We start from the raw sequence: 25,291 nt of genomic DNA, 5'->3' as shown, positions 1-25,291 counted from the left end.
ACTTTGCTTTTTGGAATTCCTAGCTTCCTTCAAAGTACAGCTCAAGTGCTATACTTTGAGCTGTACTCTACAGCTCCCTGTAGAGTAGAACTTTTAATATGACTGCTTCTTGTCGTCGTCGGTTCTTTTTCTTCTTCTCTTCTTTTTTAAAAAAATTCACTAACTAGGGAATGGCTCTTCCTGACTGGAAGGAAAAAAATATGGGTCATTTTTTTTAAAGGAAAATTGCTGAAGAAAGTGTAAATAAGTTCACTGTTTCTTCCTTCTGAAATTGCTTTTGAAGGGCTGAATTCATACACTTAGAATCTTTTTAAGATTCATAGTACCAGAGGAAGGGTGGTTTTTATCCACCCCCCCAACCCACCCTCCCCCAATGTGTGTGTGTGCATATATGTGTGTTTCTTTTAAAAGGAGGTTAAAACACCATCCTTGGTAGGTTGTCTTAATTGCTACTTTGCACTGCCCTTGAGTATGACTGATTTTTGGCACATGCAATCATACAAAAAGTTCCTAAAATAAGTTCTACAGGATATCCCAAGAACTTAGGAAGCTTTAAAAAGAGAATCACACACTGGCAGCATCTCTTTGATGAAGACCAATTGGCCAAGCTGAATGGCTGCAGCAAAAAGTAGGAACTGAAATCAGTGGTTAATTAAGTTCTCTGAGTAGGTCGAGAAAATCCTGGCCTGTCAGTCTTGTGGTTTCCAGAAGTTTTGACATGAGTCCAGATTTGATAAATACAAGTGTTGTGTTTTTTTCCTCTTCTAAGTGACTATACATTTAAATAGCTAAAACATCTGTTCAGTAACACTGTAAACCATGTACACTCAGGACTCCTGATAAAGGGGACTGACGAACAGCTGGTTCCGAGACACTTGGATAAAATAGCCGCTGTTTTACCAGACGTAGCCAGAGCGATCCCAAGAATGATCAATATTTGGAGGTTTGTCTTTATTTTTTTTTTAATTGCTTGAGAGAAAAGGACAAAAGAGACTTGCTAACAGGAATGTTTAAGTTGTCAATAACAAAAAACAAAAAGGAGTGAGCAAGCCCATTGAAGCAGGTAGTTACTTACATATTGAGATCAATCACCAACCAAAGGAAAACCAGTTTCTTCCAGAAGCCTGTCTAGAACTCATCTGATGGAAGCAGAGGCTGGCAAGACTGCAATGCAAGGCACTGGGAAGACGGCCAACAAAGCCATTCGGATTGCCTTGGTCATATTCATCACTGGGACTGCTGTGCTTGGGACCCTTCTTTTCTTGGGTAAGTTCTCTATTAGAAGCAGAGGGAAGGGTGGCAGCACTGTGGACTTTCTTTGGGCTTGGAATAGCAAACTTTGTTGAAATGTGGGTCCATTATGGGTTGCTTGGGTGGATGTGTGCACCAATCTTCAGTTTCAATTTAAATAGAAAAAGGGGAAGAAAATGCTTCAGAACACTGATTTGAATGAAAGCTACTTTGACTGATTGGAGACTTTTATGGTATTGGACAAAATCTTTCTGAACATCCTACAGAGAGTTCAGAATTTGTAGATTCAGAGAGTCAAGTTCATCTGCTTAATTTAAGTCAATTTTGAAAAAAGAAAACAAAAACAAAACCCTGCTTTATTTAACACTTTAATAGAAACATTCTGAACTTTTTCACTTTGATTTTTCTCAGAGTTTGTCTGAGTAACCTATTTAAATGAATATTCTTTTTTTTAAAAAAGATATTTTTATAATTCCTTGAAACTCTGGAATTCAAAGGTGGGCAGGAGTTAAAAACAATTATTTATATTATATTTAAGAGAAATATTTGAGGGAAATGGAGATTTTCTTAATGAAATGATCAAATTATGTTGATCCTTCTTCTTTAAAAGTCATTTTATGATCCCCTTGAGAGCAGGGAGTATTGTTTGCCTTTCTTTATATCCCCACTGTTTAGCTTAGTACCTGGCACATAGCAGATTTTTAATAAATGCTTGTTTACTTGACTTGACATTAGAATGAGAATGTCCTGAGTCTGTGGGCACTGATAAAAATTTATTTCTAACAGAAATAAAATATCTCATGGATGGGAGGAGAGGGATAGCCTAGACTTTTAGTAATTATGAACTTGAAAATAATCTTTTTATTTCTCTCCATTAATCCTTAATCACCTGTTTGATTTAAGTCTGTTCCTGTTTCCTCATCTTTAATTAATTAATTTAAAGTTTTGAATTCCAAATTCTATCCCTCTCTCATTCCCTCAGTCCTTTACCTTCCCCCCTTCCCAAGGTTGCAAGCAATCAGTATAGGTTATACATATGCAATTATGTAAAAAATTACCATATTAGTAATTTAAAAAATGTATTTATTCATTTAAAGTTGTTCCCTCATCTTTAAAATAAGCTGTACTAAATGGTTTCTAAGTCCCTTCCAGCCCTAAATCTATCATCATGTTTAAATCTAATTGATCATCTTGAAGGGCACACAGGAACAAGGGAGGCTTTAAATGTATTTAACAATTCACATGGCTGGAGAGAATGTGTTCTGCGGCATGTAGAGAATCCAGGAATCCACAGTTATGTTGGCAGAGCAAAACTGCTGATTTGCTTTTCTCTTAAACAGAGTAAGAATTATGTGGCTTGAAAGCTCAGTTCAAAGAAGAAAAATAATTTCCCCACATTTTAAGTTGCTGTAGATTTAGAAAATTGGTTGCACCTCTTGCTTTCAGTGAGGACGAATTGTCCTAATGGGACTTCTGGGTTTGTGGTTTTCTAAAAGGGTGCTAGGTTTCTCACTATTTGGTGCTTCAGTGAAATGTTGTGGGGAAAGTTATGAAACCATGTCAAGGACTTACAATATGCTGCCACATTAAAGGTAAAGGAAATCAGCCCAACTCAAGAAATACAAGTGGCTACTAGGAGTCAGGCTCTGTGCTAGGTGCAGGGGATACAAAGCCAAAAAAGCAATCACTCCCTGCCTTTAAGTAGCTAATATTCTATTGGGGTTGGGGAATGACAAACAATCGGTCCTTTAGACATCCCAGAGAGAGTGGTCACCTTCAAAGGAGGCTGAGCGTTTATCTTTATGGTCATGCCATATACCACATTAAACTCTTTGGACCTCCTCCTTTGGAATTGTCTGGAGGGCCTGTGGCATATTTTTTAAATGCCCTCACTAACAGGAAACATGTGTCCTTGGGGTTCAAGGAGGTAGGGACTAGGGGAGATTTGACTTTAGAAACAGTCTAAAGTCAATGGGAGAGGCAGCTAGGTGGTACAGTGGATAGCGTACCAGGTCTGGAATCAGGAATACCTGAGCTCAGATCTGGCCAAAGACACTTAATGGCTGTGTGATCTTAGGCAAGTCATTTAGCCCTCATTACCCACCCCCCAAACCCCCAAAGAAAAAAATTCAATGGGAGACAGACCTGGATATCAAACTGGGGAATAATTTTCATCAAAAAAATCAAGCATTGTTACGAAGAAATGGGATGGTCTTCCTTTACATGCTTGCTGAATTGAATCACATAGTTATAGTAATTTATACACTATAGGCTCATAAGCCTAGAACTGGAAAGGATTTAGGTCCAGAGAAGTTAAATGGCTTGCCCAAGATCACACAGTTCATGTGTGACAGGGGCTTTTAACCCACATCCTTTGACTCTACAACCAGTCCTCTTTCCACTGTATTGTTATACAGAGTTTTCATATACAGCATCTCATTTGGTCCTCATAAGAATTCAGTGAGGGAGTCAAGACAGGTACCATCCCCAATTTATCGGTGAGGCAACTGAACCTCAGTGAGATAAAATATTTTGACCATGGCTCTATGCTTCGTAAGTGGCAGAGCTACTCTGAAATGCAAGACTCACACTGAAATCTTTCAGGATCTATTTCCATTATACCAAGCTGCTTCTAAAAATGTAATTCCCCAAAGGGGAGCACATATTGATCAAAGGCAACTTTATTGGAGTAAGTATAATTTCCTAAAGTGACAACTTCAGAAAAAATTCTCATTTGAATATATAAGTTCTGGTGAGTTTATTTAAGAAGGAGAGAGAGAAGAGGGACAGAGAGACAGAGACAGAGAAAAAGACTTAGGGAGAGAGAGACAGAGAAACAGAGACAGAGAAAAAAAGTGAGACAGAGTTATGGAGACAGAGTGAAAGAGAAGACGGAGGGAGAAACATTTTAATATGCATCGTTAACATTTTCTCCATCACTTTCTTAAGTCTAGAAATCAACAAAACAATAAATCCAGGCCCGCTTTGTAGAGTTTGTTTATTTCTGAGGTGTAAATGCTCACCCACACTGAAAATTTAACAGTCATCTCAGATTTGCCAAGTTGGTTCCTGTGCACTCCTATATATAAACTATTGAATGGTAAAGTTGGAAAGGATGTCAGCAGTTATCTGTACTAGCCTCCTCATTTTGCATAAAGAAAAGGAGGCCCTAGATAGAGTATCTTACAGTGAGTTAGAGACAAAAAGTAGATCAGCCCTCCTGCCTTCCAAGGCCAGTGCTCTTTCTGTTGTACCTGTCTGTCTTCTATTTGTAAACTCCAATTCTAGCTCTTTTCTTTTTTGATGTATATGGTATGTGATAACTCTTAAAAAAATCTTGCTATTTCTCTTAAATAAAGAGCCACCAGTATTATATTTAATGCCTATGAAGTGATTTTAGATGTTTATTTTAGTTATCTAGGATTGTAAATATTGGGACATGAAGATGTGAACATTCCAAATTTGGTTCCTCCCAGCACCTGTGAGTTACACATGTGTGTGTGTGTGTGTGTGTGTGTATATATATATATATATATGCACATGTACGCATGTATATATGTACACATGCATGTGTATAAATATATATGACACAGATAGGTGCTGTAATTTTTAATATATTATTTATATTTATCTCTGTTCTTTACTTCCTATAGTAAAGAGAAACCTAAAACAAATTTGATTTCCTTTTTAATTTTTATTTAAACCTCATTAATAAAATGAAATATTTCCTTTCATTAATTAATTAATTAATTCAATCATTTCCTCTTCTTCTTTTAGATTTAAAGAACAATTCCTTTTTTTTGTCAGTTTCTTTTAATCCAGTTTTACTAACCTTGTTTTACTTTTTAAATTTGGAAATCAGTTCTCTTTCTAGTCTTTGATGAATTGAAATTCTCTGAGACATCTAATCTAGATCCCAATTCATTTAATGTTGAACTTTCTTTCTTTTTTGTTTGCTTTTTGATCTGTTTTCTTTTGTTTAAGACTGGTAGTCTGGGGTAGGGAAGCTAGGTGGCACAGTGGTAAGGCACTGGGCTTGGAATCAGGAAAACTCATCTTCCTGAGTTCAAATTTGGCCTTAGATACTTATAAGCTGTGTGACCCTGGACAAGTCACTTAACCCTGTTTACCTCAGTTCCTCATATGTAAAATGAGCTGGAGAAGGAAATGGCAAATCGCTCCAGTATCTTTGCTAAGAAAACCCCAAAGGGAGCCACAAAGCGTGACTGAAACACAATAACAAAAGCATGGGGTAAGGGATAGATAGAGTAGCCTTAAAGTCAGAAAAAAACCTAGGTTTAAGTCCAAATTCTGACATATAGTAACTGTATGACCCTTGGCAAGTACCTTAACCAGTCGATGTGCAAAGCAATGCTCTTTGAAAATAAATTGTAGATGAATGGCTGATTTGTGTTGCTGGAGGAAGGCTACAGGAAGTTTGCTAAAGGCATGTAATCATGGGTGTGGATGCTTCACCCCCCAAATTCTGTTTTTTTAATATTCTTTTTGGGTTTAATTTTTAATCATTTATTTGCATTAATGTTTAATAACCCATTCAACTGATACCTTCAATAGATCACTTCTTAATAATGTGACCTGAGTGACTTATATGACATGAAGGATTTGTGTAGAAGTATAAGAGCAAAATTATTATTTTTAAAATAAAAAAACTCAGAATGCACTTTCATTTTTAAAAGGTTCATTTCTGAAAAGTAGGCAGGCAGGCCTTCTGCCAGTATTGGACCAAAGATAAATTTACTGGTATTTGTAATAGGATCCTGATAAAAGCATGGTCTCAAGAATGGTGCTAGAGGGGCAGCTAGGTGGCACAGTGGATAGAGCACGGGCCCTGGAGTCAGGAGGACCTGAGTTCAAATCCGACCTTAGACACTTGACACTTACTAGCTGTGTGACCCTGGACAAGTCACATAACCCTCATTGCTCAGTGAAAAACAAAAAAAAACCCAAAACTAAACAAACAAGCAAAAAAAATGGTGCTAGAGGAAAGGATGAGAACAGAAGTAGGGTTCTTCCCCACCCCCTCCTTTTTAGGACCCTATCAAGAAAAAAAAAAAACAATCACGATGTTAGCAGGTCATCTCCAGATAGTTCACTTTCAGCTGAAGCATGGGCATCTATCTCAGTTCACTGAGTCTCTTTACTGTAGGAAGGTAAGCAAGTTTGCTTCTCTCCACTGGACATTTTGTTGGGGGTTTGGATAGCTGACATCTAGACAGAGGTCCTCATGCTGCTATGGAATTATCTGTTCCCCTGTGATGATATCTCCAAATGACTCCTTGTTTCCGCTCACAGATAATGATAATGAGTTCAGCATGATTTCCCCAGTGACCAAAAATATTTTTGAAATTCATACTTGCAGCTGCTATAAATCCCATGGTGAAGAGACATGTAGAACTCCTGTGAGTTCTTGTATGGTGTACTGTAGTGATCTTCTGTGAGGCTCAGTTGAATCAATGCTGTTAGGAAGCTGGGGAAATTAGGCCAATTGAGAGACTTCTACACCTGATTACTTCCCAGTAAACTTGTAAGACACAGTTTTGGTGGAATCACATTCTGCAACTCTCGTAGTTAGTTATATGATATACCATCTGGAAACTCATTTTAATAAGTTGACTTGCTTTTTGAGGGCACCAGATAATGACTTGGATGAAAAAGGAATATATATATATATATATATATATATATATATATATGTGTGTGTGTGTGTGTGTGTGTGTGTGTGTATCTAGCATTTACATGCTGCTTTAAGGTTTGCAGAGTGTTTTACATATGTTGTATCATTTCATACTAATAACAGCACTGTAAGGAAGGGACTTTTTCTTCCCCATTTACAGATTAGGAAACTGAGGCTAAGAGAATCACATAACTGTCTTAAGGCTTATTTGAACTTAAGACTTATTTGAACAGCTATTCACTATGATACTTTGCATCCTTTAATATTTGTACACATATACACACATGTATATCTTGAGGCAGTGAAAGAAGTTCTTAAATTAGAATACTTATGACCTTTGTGACCTTGGGTAAGTCACAATCTCCTTTGCTTTCAGTTTCCTCATCTGTAAATCAAGTGAATTGAACTAGAATGACCTCAGAGGTTCACTCTAGTTATAGATTTGGTTTTTTGAACTTCTGACTATCTGTCTGTCTATCTATCTATCTATCTATCTATCTATCTATCTATCTATCTATCTATCTATCTATCTATCTATCTATCTATCTATCTATCACAGTTGAGGCATCCCACTCTCAGATATAGGATTTCCAGAATAGCTAGCCTAGGGTGAAGGTACTCTGTAGTTCCTCATCCACTCAAAACTATAGTTTATGAACCCCCACCAATGTTTTTACCTTTTTTTCTAGTTGGAGGACATAATTAGTTGAAAGCAAAGGCATTCGAGGAAATGGAATGGTCAGAAAAATTGCAATGGAATATTATTCCCATAAATTTAAGGTATACTCTATTCAACTAGGTGGCTCAGTGGATAAAGGGTTATGCCTGAAGTCAAGAAGACCCATCTTCCTGAGTTCATATTTGGTCTCAGACACTTACTAGAGACTCTGGACAAATAACTTAACTCTGCCTCAGTTCCTCATCTGTAAAATGAGCTAGAGAAGAAAATGTCAAACCTCTCCAGTATCTTTGCCAAGAAAACCCCAACGGGGCCACAAAGAGTTGGATATGACTGAAACGACTCAACACCAACAACAATACCACTCTCTTGCAAATACATGCATATTCAATGGACACAGTGAGAGTTCAGTGCAGGAGAAACACACATGTTTTGAAATGTGTTCAGGGTACTTACATTCTCCTATGCTGCAGAACCACCCATGCCTTCTGCTGACATCATTGGCTGCTCTTACTGGATTTGCTTAACACTGCATTTGGTGACACCCCTGTGTAGGTTGTGCCACTGGTATTCTGCTGTTAGCCTTGTGGTGACTGCTAGTGGCAGCAGGGCATGGTCATTTCTTTTAAGTATTGTTCTACTGGTCTAAGATAGTCTTGGGGGGTGGTTATTGCTCCACTAGTGTTAGCTGTTGCCCTCTGCATATGTAGTCTCTGCTGAGTATAGGTCCCATACTATACACATACTATATGCTCTTTTCTTCAGGGCCGCCCACTTACCATCTCAATGATTAGGGTTTAGGCTAGAGTTTCCTGTAGCGAGGGTTAGGCAGACGGCTCTTTAGGCAAAACCACCATACCCAACTGACAAAAGTCAGGAGCAGAGTGTCCCCAGATTGGGAATGAAAACATTGCCATCACTGCCAAGGTGGACATCAAAGCCCTCTGTTATGCATAACTATCTCGTTGGGGATTAGCAACAAAACCTTACTGCTTTTGCACTGTTTTCAATCCAGTGGAAAAACCTCACTTTCCTCCTACATATATATCTATCCACTTAAATAAAGCATTTATGATTTTGCCCAACCATGGCAGTCCCCTGATCAAAAACTTCAGTGGTTCCCTACTGAATGTGGGACAAAATAAGAACTCTTCAAATGAGCATTCAAAGCTGCCTGAGACTGCCTTTTCAGGCTTATTTTACATCCCTCCCCTCTACTCATGCTCTGTTCCAGTCAAAGCGGTTTCCTTGCTGTTCATATAATAGAATTAACTCAGCACTCTTTGTACACATTGTCTCCATGGCTGGAACATATTTTTTCACATCTGTCTCTTAGAATCCCTGCTCCCTTTGAAGGCTCAGCTCATGTCTCACCTCCTAAATAATTCTTTTCTCTTTCTTTAAGATGCTAGCTTTCTCTCCCTCCTCAAACAATCATATATGTACTTAGCTGTTTGCTTTGTATCCCCTAGGTAGAATATAAACTCTCAGCACCCAGAGCGTGGTGGTTTGGGTATAATAGGAGCTTAATAAAAATGCTTGCTGAATTGTTGGTGTGTATATTCCTTCCACTAATGAAGACTGCAACCTTTTTCTCACTAAAAGATGGTTGTTAAGGGGCTTCTAGGTGGGGCAGTGGATAGAGCACCGGCCCTGGAGTCAGGAGGACCTAAGTTCAAATCTGGCCTCAGACACCTAACACTTACTAGCTGTGTGACCCTGGGCAAGTAACTTAACCCCAATTGCCTCACCAAAAAAAAAAAAAAAAAAAAAAAAGAAAAGAAAAAAAAAGAAAAGAAAAAGATGGTTGTTGAGTTGCTATGGTATAAAAGTTCATCATCCCATGAGGTAACCTGATCATGAATCACTCCAGTTTAGTAATCTAAACTTTGGACAATAGATATGCAGTCTGTAATTGAGAATATATACACACAAATATTTGTGTGTGTGTGTGTTATTCTATATGCCCAATGCTAGCTCAGATAGTTTAGATGTAGCTCAAATCATAGGTCAACCAGTCAGTCAATCGGTCAATATACACCTATTAGGTGCCCATTTTGTGTCAGGTAGTATGCAAAGTTCTGGGGATGCAAAACCCCTAAAAAACAATAAACAAAGAAGCAAAAGACAGTCCCTGCCCTCAAAAAACTTACAATCTAATGGAAATATTGGGATAATCCATTCAGAGCTGAAAGGGAACTGGAAAATGTCAACAGCTATTGGAAAACACCAAGTCCAGAGACAGGAATAATTTGTTCACGTAGCAGACCTGGGATTCTAATTGAGATCCTCTGATTCCAAATCCAGGGCTCTTTCCAGTGGTCTGTGTTGCTTCCAAGACTTGATTTTCTTTTTTATAAAATGGGATGATATAACTCCAAAGATGAAAATCTGTGGATTAAATCATTGGTTAGTGCAGAATGTATGAAAAACTAAAAGGGCTAAGTGCTATCCCAGACAACTCACTCATATGAATCTATCCCTCTGTTGGTGGCTCACTGCACCACAGGTAATTGACTTATTTATTTTTCTTGTCTATTTTTCAGTTAGCCAAGGTCTTTTAAGCCTTCAAACTAAACAGAAGTACTGCTTGACGCCAGAATGCATTGAAGTTGGTAAGTAACAATTTCCCATTCCGTATTGAGTTGTAATTATGGTACCTTGAGGAAAGGAATAGAAAACAGGTGACATTTTTAGACTTCTGTTTGTTGGAGGTTTACCTTGTAGTAAATGCAGTTTTGATTAAATGTTAAGTTTGACTAAAAAAAACCCTGTGTATGAAATCCTGAACAGGAGGTTTCTGGTTTTCTTGTTTTGCTTGCAGGGAATAGCTGCATTGTATTCTGGGCATCTCTATAAGGAAATTATGATGGAAATGAGAAGGCTGAACAGTCTCTTTTCAAACAAGTCTTGAGACAACCTACATTGGACACAGTTTCATCTTACCCTTATAAACCCTTTCAAAACTGTTCTACAGATAGAGACTACCAGCCATTATGCTATTATTGAGCAGAAATTCATTTTGTTTTTTTCTTAAGCAAAAGGCTATGTTGGAACTCAAAGAACTTCTACTCTTACTTTTGATATTTGGGTATAGCCTATCATGGAGGGAAGTTTTACATATTGCTACTAAGATGTTGAGTTATAATTTCCTTGGACCTCATGTGTAATTCTTCCAGATTAAATGTCTTTCTTTAACTGAGATTAATCAGGTCACATGTGAGTGGGTATCCCACAGAGAATATTTACAATGTGAAGTTCCTCCTCCCTCCTTTCTTTTTCTTTTCTTCCGTGTCTTCTCTCCTTCCCTTCCTCTCTCCCTCTCCTTCCATCCCCTCCCCTTCATTCTCTTTCTCTTTCCTTTCTTCCTCCCTTCCTTCCCTCCCGCCTATTATATAAACGAAATATTTTCAATGTACGATGTCAGGTGCTAACATAGGTACATAGAAAAACAAGATATGGTTCTTGTCCTCAAGGAAATTATAATCAATAAGGGACATAAATATAATGCAAATTATAATAAAAATGCATAAGATTAATATAATATACTATGAGATCACATGAAGTAAGCTAGTCCTAGGAGAATGGAATAGGAGTTTAAGATGGAGAGGTAGTAAGGAGGGGATGTTAAGGAGGAACACAGAGAATCATCTGTCAAAACCATGGATATAAAGAACCTTGAAAGCTAGTCTAAGCTTCTATATTTCTACCTACCTGATTGGTTTTCCTTTAACTCAGGGATAGTACCTAGATTTTGGTGATCCTTTGCTTAACCCTTCAGATGGTACTTTATGTGTAACACCAAGAGCACATATTATTTGATTTCAATATTTCTTAGAAGTAGATACCACAATATTTCCTAGAGTAGACACCACAAGCCCCAGTGGGATCAAGACCCATCTTGTGGATAGTTCTCCCTCATTATTCTTTCTAGTGTTCTCTTTGCCTCAGTTCATTCTTGAGTGGGTTTGGCAGGGCAGCTATTTGGTGCAGTATATAGAGTGCTGGGCTTGGAGTCAGGGAGACTCATCTTCCTGAGTTCAAATCTGGCCTCAGATACTTACTAGCTGTGTGACCCTGGGCAAGTCACTTAACCCTGTTCACTTCAGTTTTCTGACTTATAAAATGAGTTGGAGAAGGACATGGCAAACCACTCCAGTATCCATGCCAAGAAAACTTCAAATGGAGACACAGAGAGACAGACATAGCTGAAAAATGACTGAACAACAAAAATTCTTGAGTGGTCTAGGGCTCTCTCTGGCATATGTCTTGGTTTTGGTTCCATGTTTCTCTTATTACTGAGCATTTCAGAGATAAATCAGGTCAGGCCTTCTCAACTTTCTTGGCATGCCCCCACCTGTTTATACCCCATTCATGATTGTTGTGTGGCTCAAATGAGATAATGAATCTAAAGCACTTTGCAAATCTTAAAATGCTCTATGGATCCCATTTTAATAATTAATAATGATGGTGGTGATTATTATTATTATTATTATTATTATTATTAACCTATAGTCACTAGGCCTCCAGTCTAGTGATGACTTCATTCCCTAACCCTCTTATTGCACTCTTGCTGAGCTTAAGAAATATTTACAGAGCAATTCAAAGGTTTGCTGATGAATGTTAAAGGTAGAGAGAATGTGTGTGCATACACCTTTAAGGTCAATCTGCATTATTAATACTTTAAGGCCAGACAATTAATGAAACCATAATGTGGCCCTTAATTTGTAGCAATTACTGATTTCTGAGATGTAAATGCTCACATTGCAAATTTAACAATAGTCTCTGAGCGGGTCTTTAGGAGCCCCTGAGCTTGTCTTTACTCGAAGAATGCTCTGTGTCCATAGGCCTCACCCTGTTCTTACCTAGAAAGTCCTCCATGCCCACTTATTGTAGATTTTATTTTAGAAACATTTTCTTTTAGATTTTCTTTTAGTTGGGTGTGATAGCCCACTTCAGGAAAAAGTTGGACTACTGTTTTTTTTAGTAGTGAGGCAATTGGGCTTAAGTGACTTGCCCAGGTTCACACAGCTAGTAAGTATCAAGTGTCTGAGGCTGAATTTGAACTCAGGTTCTCCTGAATCCAGGGCAGGGCTTTATCCACTGCACCATCTAGCTGCCCCCTGGACTATCATTTTATTTTTATTTTTTATTTTATTTTATTTTATTTTTTAGTGAGGCAATTGGAGTTAAGTGACTTGCCCAGGGTCACACAGCTAGTAAGTGTTAAGTGTCTGAGGCCGGATTTGAACTCAGGTACTCCTGACTCCAGGGCCGGTGCTCTATCCACTGTGCCACCTAGCTGCCCCGCTGGACTATAATTTTTAATATGGAGCTTAGCCAGTGACTTCCTGTTTTTGTTCACCACTTTGATACAGGAGTTGGAAAGAGAATGAAAGAAAATTTGGAGAGTAGAAGAGTTCACTAAAATTTAAAAATTCATGAATATTTGTAAACTTTTTGTACCATGGGCCACTTATTTTGTTTAAACTTTGCCCATCCCTTGTTTATAAGCTATAATAGTGTTGGAGGCCCCTTTCCAGAAGGTCAATTAATAATAAAGCCACCTGCCATGTGGTAGGGGTTTTTATTCCATTCTTATGGTTCTGTTTTTAATTTTCGCTTATGGGAATGACTTATGAATGTTAAAAATAACGCTATTTCTATAGGAAAAGCACATCAAGATACATTCCTCTATTATGTAATTTGAAACCCAGAGGCCCCAGAGGCCCTGGGAACACCTGTTTAGTGTACATCATCAGAAGAGCTTTGGCCAACTAAAGAGTTTATGTAAGAAACAGTGGTTAAGGTTTTACATCTATACTCAGGACTCAGGAATAGCGTACCAAGAAAAGGTTTGGGGAAAGATAAACGGAGTTGGAGTTGAAGACAATTAACATCTCACACTTATATGGTACTTTATAATACTATATATAGTATCATCAACATCTTCTTCTTCTTCTTCTTCTTCTTCTTCTTCTTCTTCTTCTTCTTCTCCTCCTCCTCCTCCTCCTCCTCCTCCTTCCTACTTTACAATTAATAAAATGCTTTCCTCACAATAGTCTTGCAAGGTGAGTTCTTCAGAACATCCATGGCTATATTTTATTTCATTGATGGGACTCTTTGCAGTGATGCACAGAATAATTTATTTGTGCCCGTTCATATTATACAACTCTTATTCATGTTCTTCCATGACTCCTCCATAGGAGGGCTTGTCATTTTGTAGATATCAATGGAGTATGTGGAATATCAACTGGTTATCTCTTATTCTTGCTTTGTGGGCAGACTATCTCTTTTCCCAAACATGTATCTCTTTGGTGATGTTATTTGTGTTGCTTTTCATGATCATATTTTTTATTGGTAACATGTTTGTAAGTCCATTATGTAGCTCGCCATTGACCTTTGGGTAATGCTTGACTTTAAGTTTTTGGAGGCTGCAGCATTCCATGACTCACAACTATGTATCATTACCAGAAGAATATTATTGTTTAAAAGATAGCTCTTGTTTCAGGAAAAATCTTGAGGCCATTAAAAGTGCCATGTGATTTCCTAAAGGCCATCTAGTTAATTCTCTTCAATTCATTCCTAGCTTATTGTTTATTTGCAGGCTCTGTCCAAGAGATGTACACAGATGAACCAGCTCTATGGGTTGTCTGAGTATCATAGTTTGGACAATAGGAATCCTTCATTTACTTGGTTTTTCCAATAAGTATAGATAGGTCAAACACTTTGGAATGATTATGAATCCCATTTAGGAAACTCTGTAATGCTCTAAGGCTTGACATTTTCAGTACAATGCCACTCACAAACAGGAACATCATTTGAACTCTGAGCTAAATGTTCTCCATGACATTGTCTAATGCCTGATGTATCCTTCAGGTGGTTGGCCAATTAAAGTCTGAAAGTGGCATCCTTTATAAGGTGCAATTGGGAAAATCAAAGTCGGAAAGAGGCTGTTCTTATATTTTAACATTTATGTTGCCTTCCCTTTTCATCCTGGAAGTTTCATCTCTCCCTTACATCCTGTAATTTCAATGGCTAGATAGAGGGACAGGATTTATTTGATCAGGGTCCCCCGACCATTTCCCCTACCTCATCATAGTGGCATATGTTGATTTAATTGAAAGGTTTTTACCAAGTTCTTCAAAGAAATTTTTCTGCCTTCATTATCTACAACAAATGTTGATTTATAAGTTACAATTATTTTCATAATGGTCTTTTTGCAAAAGCTTATTATAAATGCTACACTATAAAAAGACAAAGTGTTCCATACAAATATATTTTTTGTTACCTTTGGAAATCAACTCCTGCAGCTTCCTGATTTGCCATTCACCTTATAAGTCAACCTTCCATTAAGCAATAACTTTTTAATCCCTGGTTTCATTTATAGTGAATATATGAAGGTTTATTTGATTCATTTCTTTCAGTAGTATGTCCACTTGTTGGTCACAGGACAAGGACCTCATATTTGGAACATGAATAGCTAAGTTAGTGGTCAATCAACCAACCAATCTGTAAGCATTTATTAGGCAATTGCTATGTGCTAGGAACCATGTTCATTGCTCTGGTACAGAGAAAGAGGAAAAATAGTCTCTGTTTTCAAAGAGATTATATTCTAACAAGGCAGAGAATTTATACATAAATAAGTATATACAGAATGCATAAGGAGTAGATGATCAATATGATAGAGGCAGCTTAGTAGTTCAGTGGGCAGAGTATTGGGCCTGGAGTCAGGAAGACCTAAGTTCAAATACAGTCTCAGACACTCACTAGCTGTGTGAGCCTAGACAAGTCACTTAATCACTGTCTGCATCAGTTTCCTCAACAGTAAAATGTAGATAATAGTAACTCCTACTTTTGAGGGTTGTTGTGAGGATCAAATGAGATAATTGTGCTTATATAAAGTGCTTAGCATAATTCTTGGCACATAGTGAGTGATTAATAAATCCTCCCTCCCTCCCTCCCTCCCTTCCTTCCTTCCTCCCTCCCTCCCTCCCTCCCTCCCTTCCTTCCTTCCTTCCTTCCTTCCTTCCTTCCTTCCTTCCTTCCTTCCTTCCTTCCTTCCTTCCTTCCTTCCTTCCTTCCTTCCTTCCTTCCTTCCTTCCTTCCTTCCTTCCTTCCTTCCTTCCTTCCTTAGTCTTCCTGGAAAAGGTGGTATTGGATCTGTGTCTTAAAAGGAGTTAAGCATTCTGGCAAATCCTAAATTATAACAATAGCCCCCTAACTGGTTTTTCTTCCTTAAGCCTCTCTCCCCATGCTAATCCATCCTCCACACAAATGGCAAAGTTATTTTTCTAAAGCAAAGGTTTGACCTTGTCACCTCCTTATTCACTCCAGTAGCTCTCTATTAGAATGTGAAGGATGAAATATAAACTCCTCTTTTTGATATTTTAAGTGATTTCCGCTATATCCCCTTCCTACATTTCCAGTCTTCCACATTTATTACTACATTCCACACACTTATATTTCAGACATACAAATGTACTGTTTTTCTCACATTAAACACTCTATTATCCATATCTATACCTTTGCACTGGTTGTCCCTCATGCCCAGAATGCTGCCTCCTCCCTCCTCCAATCTCAGCCTCTCAGAATTCTTAGCTGCTTTCAGGACCCAGCTCCAGTGCCACCTTCTTTCAATTTCTATTTTAGCTTCTTCTTCTAGAATTTCAGGGCAATTTCCTCTGAGAATATCTTGGAAGATGGTGTCTAAGCTCTTTCCTTGATCGTGGTTTTCAGGTAGACCAATAATTTTCAAATTATCTCTCCTGGACCTATTTTCCAGATCAGCAGTTTTTCCCAGAAGATATTTCACATTGCCCTCTATTTTTTTATTCATTTGGATTTGCTTTATTGTGTCTTGGTTTCTCATAAAGTCACTGGCTTCCATTTGTTCAATCCTAATTCTTAGGCAATTATTTTCATCAGAGAGCTTTTGTACCTCCTTTACCATTTGACTTTTCAAGCTGTTGACTTTTTTCTCATGCCTTTCCTGCATCACCCTCATTTCTCTTTCCATTTTTTCCTCTACCTCTCTAATTTTATCTTCAAAGTCCTTTTTGAGCATCTCTATGGCCTGAGACCAATTCATATTTTTCTTGGAAGCTTTAGATATAGGGGCCCTGATGTTGACATCTTCCTCTGAGGGTGCCCCTTGGTCTTCCTTGTTACTGAAGAAACTTTCTATGGTCCTCACCTTTCTCTGTCGGCTCATCTTGCCTTTCTTTTACTATATTTTTAGCTCCTTAAAGTGGGGCACTGTTTCCAGGCTGCAGTATCTCAAGCTTAAGTCCCAGGTGGTATGATTTAAGGAGAATCAGGTTCTTCCCTTGCCCGGCCTGTTTCCTGGTCCTAGATGACCCCAGACCAACTTGCCAATCAACCAGCTTTGTGTTTTGTGTTTGTTAGCTCCGACGATCCTGTGCCCCTCCCCCACCTGGGCCACTTCTCCTCGAGCCTACCTCCTGGTTCTCAGCAGGGGCGTAAAATCCAAGTTCTGCCTTAGCACCAGCATAGACCCCTGTAGTCTCTCCCCTGCCCAGGGCTCAGCCCACTCACCAGACTGTGAGCTTAGTTCCAGACGACACTGGTGCTTCAGCTGATTCAGAAGCTCTGGGGGTCTCCTTCTCTGGTGAGGACTTCCTGAGACTGGATCTGTGTCAGGGTGAATGTGGGGTTGGGCCCAACTCCCGTATCAGCACAGCAGCTCCCTCCTTCTGACCTTCCAAGCCGTTCATGGTTAGAAGATGATTTCAGCACATTCTTCTGTGAGTTTTGCTGCTCTGGGCATTTTCCTATGACCTTATTTGGATGTTTTTTGGAGTGTCCAGTGCCACCTTCTCCAGAAAGGGTCCCCAGTCCTCCCAGCTGTTGGAACCTCAGGAAGGAAGGAAGGGAAGAAGGGAGGAAAGAAGGAAGGGAAGGAAAGGAAGAAGGAAGGGAGGGAGAGAGAAAGGAAAGAAACTATTATTTATTGAGGGCTTGAACTAGGGTAGTAGCTGTGAATGGAGAAAAGGGGACCCATTTGAAAGATGTTGATTAGATAGATGGAATGAGTGAGAATGAGGAGTTGAGAATGATACTGAAGTTTTGAACCTGCATAATTAGAAGATGGCAGTACCCTCAACAGTTATGGGAATTCAGAGGAGGGGAGGGTTTTAGGAGAAAGAAGGCATGTTTTGTGAGTTTGAGGTGACTTTGGGATATCTAGTTCAAATGTCCAAATGGCAATAGATGATACAGAACTGTGGGTTAGGAAAAAACTCAGATACAAATTTTAGAATCGTCTTCATAAGAGATGATAATGAAACCTGTGGAAACTGATGAGATCACCAAGTGAGATAGTAAATGAAAGAACCCAACAAAGAAGTCTCAGAACGGATCCCCAGAGGCCACCCAAAGTTAGTGCATATGACATGGATGAAGATCCATAAAAGGAGATTCAGAAGGAGATGTCAGACAGCTGGGAGGAGAACAAAGAGAAGACAATATCCCACAAACCTAGGGAGAACAGAAGGAAATTAATAATGACAAAAGCTGCAAAGAGGTCTAGAAAGATGAAATTTGAGAAATTTGAAAAGATCAAATTAGATTTGGAAATTAAGAGATCATTGGTAACTTTGGAGAGATCAGTTTTAGTTGCATGATGAGCTCAGAAGCCATACTAAAGAGGGTTTAGAATAGGATGGAAGGAGAGATGTTCAGTGAAGATGGCTTTTTTCCCGTGGCTTGGCAGAGAAGGAGAGAGACATAACTGCTGTGAATGGCAGGATCTGGTGAGGGTTTTTAAAGGATGGATGAGACTACAATGTGCTTATAATCAGCAGGGGAGGAACCGGTACATAGGGAGGAATTAAAGACTATCGAGAGAATGGGGATGATAGTGGTAGTGGTAGGTAACAATCTGCTGGAGAAGATTTAAAGGGAGGGGATGAAGGGCGCACATACAGAAGTTGGCCTTGGCAGTGAGAAGAGCAGTCTCTTCATCAGAGACTGGACTGTGGGAGGAGTTAGTGCCTGATGATGTCAGAGATTTGGGATGAGGAGAAAAGGAAAATGAGGAAGTTTTCAAAATTTCAGACTGTTTATAGATGGTCTAAAACAGTTCGATTCTCACCACCCTATAGAGGGTGATGAGATTATAGAATCTTTCCCACCACTCTGATCCTCTATGATCCAGGGAGAGTATGAATATTATTTCCATTTTACAGATGACAAACCTGACATTCAGAGACACTTGGTGAGTTAGTCGTGCTGACATTTTCTAGTAGATGTTAGAGCTGTGACTATAACCCTGATTTCCTCATACTAAGTCCACCTCTTTCCCTTTCTGGTAACAACAACAACAACAACTACTACTACTACTACTACTACTACTACTACTACTACTACTACTACTACTACTACTACTACTACTACTACTGTGCTTACTGTGTGCCAGATACTGTGCTAAGTGCTTTATAATTATTATCTCATTTGATCCTCACAATAACCCTGAGAGGTAGGTGTTATTATTTTCCCTGTATAGATGAGGACACTGAGGCAGAAAGAGGTTAAATGATTTGCCCAGGGTCACACAGCTAATAAGTGTCTGAGGCTGGATTTGAATTCAGCTCTTTGGGACTCCTAGGCCCCTGCATTCTGTTCACTGAGTCACACAGATACCCCTCAGATAAGGGTTGGGGGAGAGGCACCCCAGTGTTCTCTTGGTGCCTTTAATTCCACTTTCTCATCTTTGAACAGGGGCTGACTTCTTGAAAGTGTTGTTCTTCCCTTTCTCCTCTCCCTTTCCATTATTCTTTCCCCCATTTTGCCTGTTCCAACATCATTTGTTTTTCCTTAAGTGAGAACTGGAGGTGGGGAGGGGGTGGAAGGGGAAGAACATTTAAGACCCTACGTTAATCACTATATATACCATAAGGCCTGGTGTCAAGATACAATGCTCTATACTCCTCTTGACCCCAGATTGCATGACATGGAGGCAGAGTAACCATTTCACTTATACTGAAAGACCTGGGAGATGCTATAACTTGCACATTTACAGGTTTACTACATCATCATATTTCTTTTATTAAAGCAAGGCCACCCAGGCTTCTCTTTGTCCTTCAGTACAGCTGAATTAGGGAAAAGGAGATTTTTGGTGTCTTGACAACCTCAGTCCCTTGGAAGCTTAAATCCCAGTTTCTCAGCAAAAAGTGCTCCACTGCACACAGCTGTGAATTTTCTTTAATAATAGATCGTGGAGCTGAAGCTTAAGTGTTTCGACTGAATGGGTTTCTTTCCAAATTCTCTGTGAGTGATGTAGCTCTCTTGTGTTTTACTGGGGACTAGGTCAGAGCTGATCTTGCAGTTTTTCTAAGTACCTGCAAGAACACCTGGGGGATAAGTAGGAGACATTCGAGGTTTTTTTTCGTTTTCTCCCCCTTTTTATTTTTCCTGTACTTCCTCTCTTACTCTGTAAGAAAGCCAGAAAATAATGTAGGTATCTGGAGAAAAATGAACATGAGGGCTGCCTTATGTGATTATGAATATTATACAGAAGCAGGACCAGCAGTGATTTCTACCACTTCATAATTTAAATCTGCCTACATCTACATAGGTAGAATAGCAGAAAAGAAATCACCTTGTTCTATTGTTCACACTCTGCCGATCCTCACCCATGGGTTACTTGCACCATTTGCTTTCTCCACTCCTACTGCCAAGGTGCCAAACAATGCCAAAGAAGGTCAGAAAAGATGTGCTGATTGGCTTCCTGTGAGCTATCTCCATCTGGGTTTTCACTGCTGTATACGCATCCTTTTGTTCATCCCTTATTGAATCTATATCACACGTTCCACAGCAGCTCTTCCAAAACCTCTCTATCCTCAAACCCTCCAGAGCTATTCCTATTCCCTAGTCTCTCAGCAGGTGACTCTTCTTCCTTCTTTACTTAGAAGATTGAGACCATCTGTCATGATCTCCCTTATCTCCCCTTCTCCATACTTCAAAACCCCTCTGGATCATCACGCATGTTCTCTTCTTTTGTTTCAGTCTCAGAGGATTAGGAGGATCTTCTTGCCAAGGCTGGCCCTTGCAACTCACTTCTGTTCCTGATCCCATCCCCTCCTGACTCATTTAGAAGCTTACCTCATCAATCACCTTCCCTTCTCATAGTCTAACTATATGGACTGACTCCTTTCCCACCATCTATTACCATGCTCGGGTCTTAAACAAACAAATAAACAAAAATCCTTTCCTTGATACTGCCATCCCTTGACATTCTCATCCTTTAACTTTCCTCCTTTTAATGTCAATGTTCTAAAAAGAACATCTATCCTCATTGTACTTCTACTTTGTACCATCTCACTTGGTGATCTCAGCTCTCATGGGTTCAATTATCATTTTTATACAAATGATTCACAGATTTATACATATTCAATTCTAGTCTTTCTACTGAGCTCCAGCCCCACATCAAAAACTACTTTTTGGACATATCAGACTAGATGTTCTGTAGGTATCTCAAAAACTCAGCATGTTCAGAATAGAGCTTTCTCTCTAAACGCTCCCTCTTCTGAATTTCAATATTCCTATCGAAGATGTTATTAACCCTGCCAATAATTTGGGCCTACAACCTCAATGATATCCTTGGTATCTACCCTGTTAATTATTTGCTTCTCCTCCTCTTCTCCCTTTAACCTTCTTTGTTATTCTCTCCTATCTTGGCTTCAGTTTTTTCCTCTTGCTCATCAACTTCAGTATCCTTTGAGGGCAGGGACTGTTTTTTTGTTTGTTTGTTTTTTGCTTTTCTTTGTATTCACAGCACTTAGCACATTGCTTGGCACACAGTAGGCATTTAATAAGCGTTTCTTGTCTCGACTTGTCTTCAGTCTTTTCTCAACTTTTCTTCTTTCTTCTTGACTTCTTAATGATTTCATTAACTCCTAAGAGTCTAGTTATCACTTCTGTGCATGTGATTTCTGAAAATATATATGCATACATATGCATTTATAAGTAAAATATATACACATATAAACATTTATACATGCATATATTTGCATATATGCATATATGTGTATATATGGATATTTACACTATATATATATATATGTATGTATGCTGTGTGAATGTTCTGCCAACACCTCTTATTAATCATCTCCAAAACTGAACTCATTACCTTCCTCTCCTATACTTGTCTTCATATTTCCATATTTCTATTGAGAATACTACCATCTGTTCTGGCCTAACCCTAACCTAACAAGGTTGGAAATATTTGAGTTATCTTTGACTCTTCCATCTCTCTTATTTTCTGTATTCAGTTTGGTGTCAAATCCTGTTATTCTACATTTACATCGCTCATATCTATCTTCTCTCCATTCATATTTAATTTCAATTTCAACTCACAAGTTTTAAGCATCTACTGTTTGTGTGAAACTATGAGAGGCACTGGGGATATGATGAGGAAAACAAAAACAAAAACAAATTTCTATTCTCACCACCAGCTCAGTTCAGGCCTTCATCAATAAGCAAGTTCCTTAAGAGAATTTATTTTTGTCTTTGTATGTTCCATGCCTAACATAGCACATCTTTAATAAATGTCTGTGAAATTGAATTCAATTAGAGTTTTTGACTAGAGGTCTTTTAAAATCTCATTTTCCAAACTGGATGGGCTAACTAAAGAACTTCATTTTAGAAGGTTTACCTAAATTGAGACAGACCTCTTATTTTTCCCAAATCCATTCATCTTAAGCTGAAAACCAATGGTTTTTCATTAGCAAAAATGGAAATATTTTCCAGCACTAACTAGATAAAAAGAGTTTCAGATGCCCTGAAATAAAGTCTATCTTTTGTAATCTATGAGTGTATATATTCAAGGTAGATTAGTGTCCAATAACTATGCTATCAGATAGAGTTGGAGTACTGAGTGTGTTTGCACATATTGTAATTCTTGCTACTGGTTGAAGCTGCTGGATCATTTGAGCTCTAGAACTTTGAGCTGAAATAGGTGTAAAGCTAATCAGGTGTCCCCAATAAGTCTAACACCATTTGGTGAGCCCCTGTGAATAGGGGTCAACCAGGCTGTCTAAGGAGGTGTGAACTGGCCCAGGTAAAAAAAAAATGGATCAGATCAAAGCTTCCATGTCAATCAGAAGTAGCATTAGTCCCTTGTGTGATGAATACACTCACCACCCAGGTGAGATAGTGGGGAAAGGGAAGGGAATAATTATTTATATAGTGTCTGCTATATATTAGGTACTGTACTGTGTTTCACAAATTTTATGTCATTTGATTCTTACAACAATCCTTTGAATCAGGTGTTATCTCCATTTTATAGTTGAGGAAACTGAGGCAAAGAAAGATTAAGTGACTTGACCAAGGTCACACAGCTAGTAAGTACCTGAGGCCAGATTTGAACTGTTCTTCCTGAATCCAAGTCCAGCACCCTATCCATTGCTCCACCTAGCTGCCTATGGAGACTCAAGTTTAGCAAAAGAATTGGTTGGAATTGGAAGAATGGGTTGGAATTCAAACTTAGGACCAGAAGAATTATGTAATGGAATCTTTTGGTGGCTAGTGATGTTGAGATCTGTAGCCTTATATATCAAAATACATATATAGAATACATTTGGACTATGTTCTCTACCTACATATAGCATTGTGTATATGGGCATTTGCGTGTATTTGTGTGTATGTGTAAACAAAGCTGTGACTTCCTCAATATAGAGAACTCTCAGTGTGGAAACTCTCACACTAAGGCAAATTGTAATTCATCTCCTACTTACAGTCTTCAGGAGTTGTTTGGGGGCACTGAGATATTGGGGGAATTACTTCTAGTACATGTCACAGGAAGGACTTGAATTTCTTAATTCTGTCCATGATACAACATGGTCTCTTTGTTTTTAGTATCAGTTACCATTATTTATCTTACTGCTGGGTTATCAAAATCTACTCCCAACATTTCAGTAACAATAACAAAAATGACGGTGATGATAATATCACTACCAAACCTATGCTTAGTTTTATAGTATTCAGGCATACCAGAACGAAATAATTAAACATAGCAAAGTTTATTCTCACCAGGAGAGTAAAAGTCAAGAATAAAAACATTAACTAATTTAAACTATGTAGTTTTGTGTATTAAAACATATATTTTATTATACAGCATCCAATAATGCTAACCCTGTTATTTATTTATTTACAACCCTCAGCGGCTGCCATCTTGAGCAAAATTAATCAGTCTGTGGATCCCTGTGAAAACTTTTTCCAGTTTGCCTGTGATGGCTGGATAAATGATAATCCAATTCCAGAAGATATGCCAAGCTATGGAATCTATCCTTGGCTGAGACGTAACGTTGACCTTAAACTAAAGGGTGAGTTTTTCCTGGGTCTTAGTGATCTGCTTTATGGCAGGGGGTGTGGGTGTGGGTGTGGGTGTGGGGTGAATTTTGACCATATAAATATAGTTTCTCTTTTCTTCCTTGTTCTGTTGAACTCCATTTATATTTTCCTCTTTTGAGATATTTTTCTGTTTTCAAGTACCAGTTGAGATGTTGCCTCCCTGATAAAACCTTTCCTGATCTTGTCCATCATCTGAAAGCAACATTTTCTTTTGCATATTTCTTGGAGTCTGGACTCATCTTCTGCCTTGTGTCATATTTACCTGTATACAGCTCTTATTTTCCCACGAGATTGTAATATTTTGTACCTTCAGCAGCCTAGGACAATGACTAGCACAGAGTAAGCTCTTAAGAAATGTTTATTGAATGGAATTGGTTTGGGGTTACAAATTATGTTAATAGATGAATTTCCTGAAGCTCTCCTTTTAAAAAAATGTAATAATTAAAAGAAAGTATATGGGTCTTCAAACATAAGCTAATGGATCACTTAGGATAGCAGATTTTGGCTGGGTGTGATGGCACACCCATATAATTCTTGCTGTTGGGATGGTTGGGGATGGTGGATCACTTGAGCTTAGAGGTTCTGAGCTACAGTAGGGCTCCAGTCGATTAGGTATCTGAATTAAGTTCAGCACCAATATCATGAGCTCTCTGGGAGGGTGGGGCCACCAGGCTGCCTAAGGAATGGTGAACCAACCTAGGTTGGTAATGGAGTGGGTCAAAGCTTCTATGCTTATTGGCAATGGGATCAAGCCTGGGTGATACAAGGCAACCCAGTCTCAAAAAAAAAAAAATAGGATAGAACTGAAAAAGTCATTAGACATCAATTAAGTGACTTGCCCAAGGTCACAGAGGTAGCAACAAATAGAGCCAAGATTTGCACTGAGGTCCTTTGATTCTAGATATAGTACTCCTTACCACAGTACCTCTTCCCCTGGCTCCCACTTTTGCTTAACTGGTTACAGAGATGGTTTTTTCCCCAGATATGCGTTAGATAAGCTGGCCTTTTCAATTCTCAATGAAATAGTATATGATCTTATGAGTGGTCTTTTTTGTTAGATTTAATGGCTGGTGATTGAAAACCATGACTTGTATTTAACTGGAGTTCTGGGACAACGAAACTATGTTACTTTACAAGAGTCCAATAAGACATTATATCCTGCATTTACCTCATACTCAATATGTGATGTCCTTTAGGGTAAATAGTGCCTCTTACTTATTGTCTTCTGGTTTCTCATGGCTTGCAAAGTGTACTTAACACCTCATTATGTGTTCTTGGAGTTGTAGATCGGG

General features: G+C 38.6%; 1 protein-coding gene across 1 annotated transcript in view; it reads left to right on the top strand.

The window, feature by feature from the left end:
• The first annotated feature begins 1,142 nt into the window (after positions 1-1,142).
• Positions 1,143-25,291, top strand: part of PHEX (phosphate regulating endopeptidase homolog X-linked) — a 270,635-nt gene continuing 246,486 nt past the window's right edge. The window contains exons 1-3 of the mRNA XM_043998684.1: positions 1,143-1,266; positions 10,172-10,240; positions 23,810-23,971. Coding sequence (XP_043854619.1) covers positions 1,143-1,266; positions 10,172-10,240; positions 23,810-23,971 — 355 coding nt within the window. The remainder of the gene's footprint in view (positions 1,267-10,171; positions 10,241-23,809; positions 23,972-25,291) is intronic.

This window comes from Dromiciops gliroides, chromosome 3 (genome assembly GCF_019393635.1).
Source record: "Dromiciops gliroides isolate mDroGli1 chromosome 3, mDroGli1.pri, whole genome shotgun sequence".
Lineage (NCBI taxonomy): Eukaryota > Metazoa > Chordata > Mammalia > Microbiotheria > Microbiotheriidae > Dromiciops > Dromiciops gliroides.
This window is presented reverse-complemented; position numbering and strand designations above follow the sequence as displayed.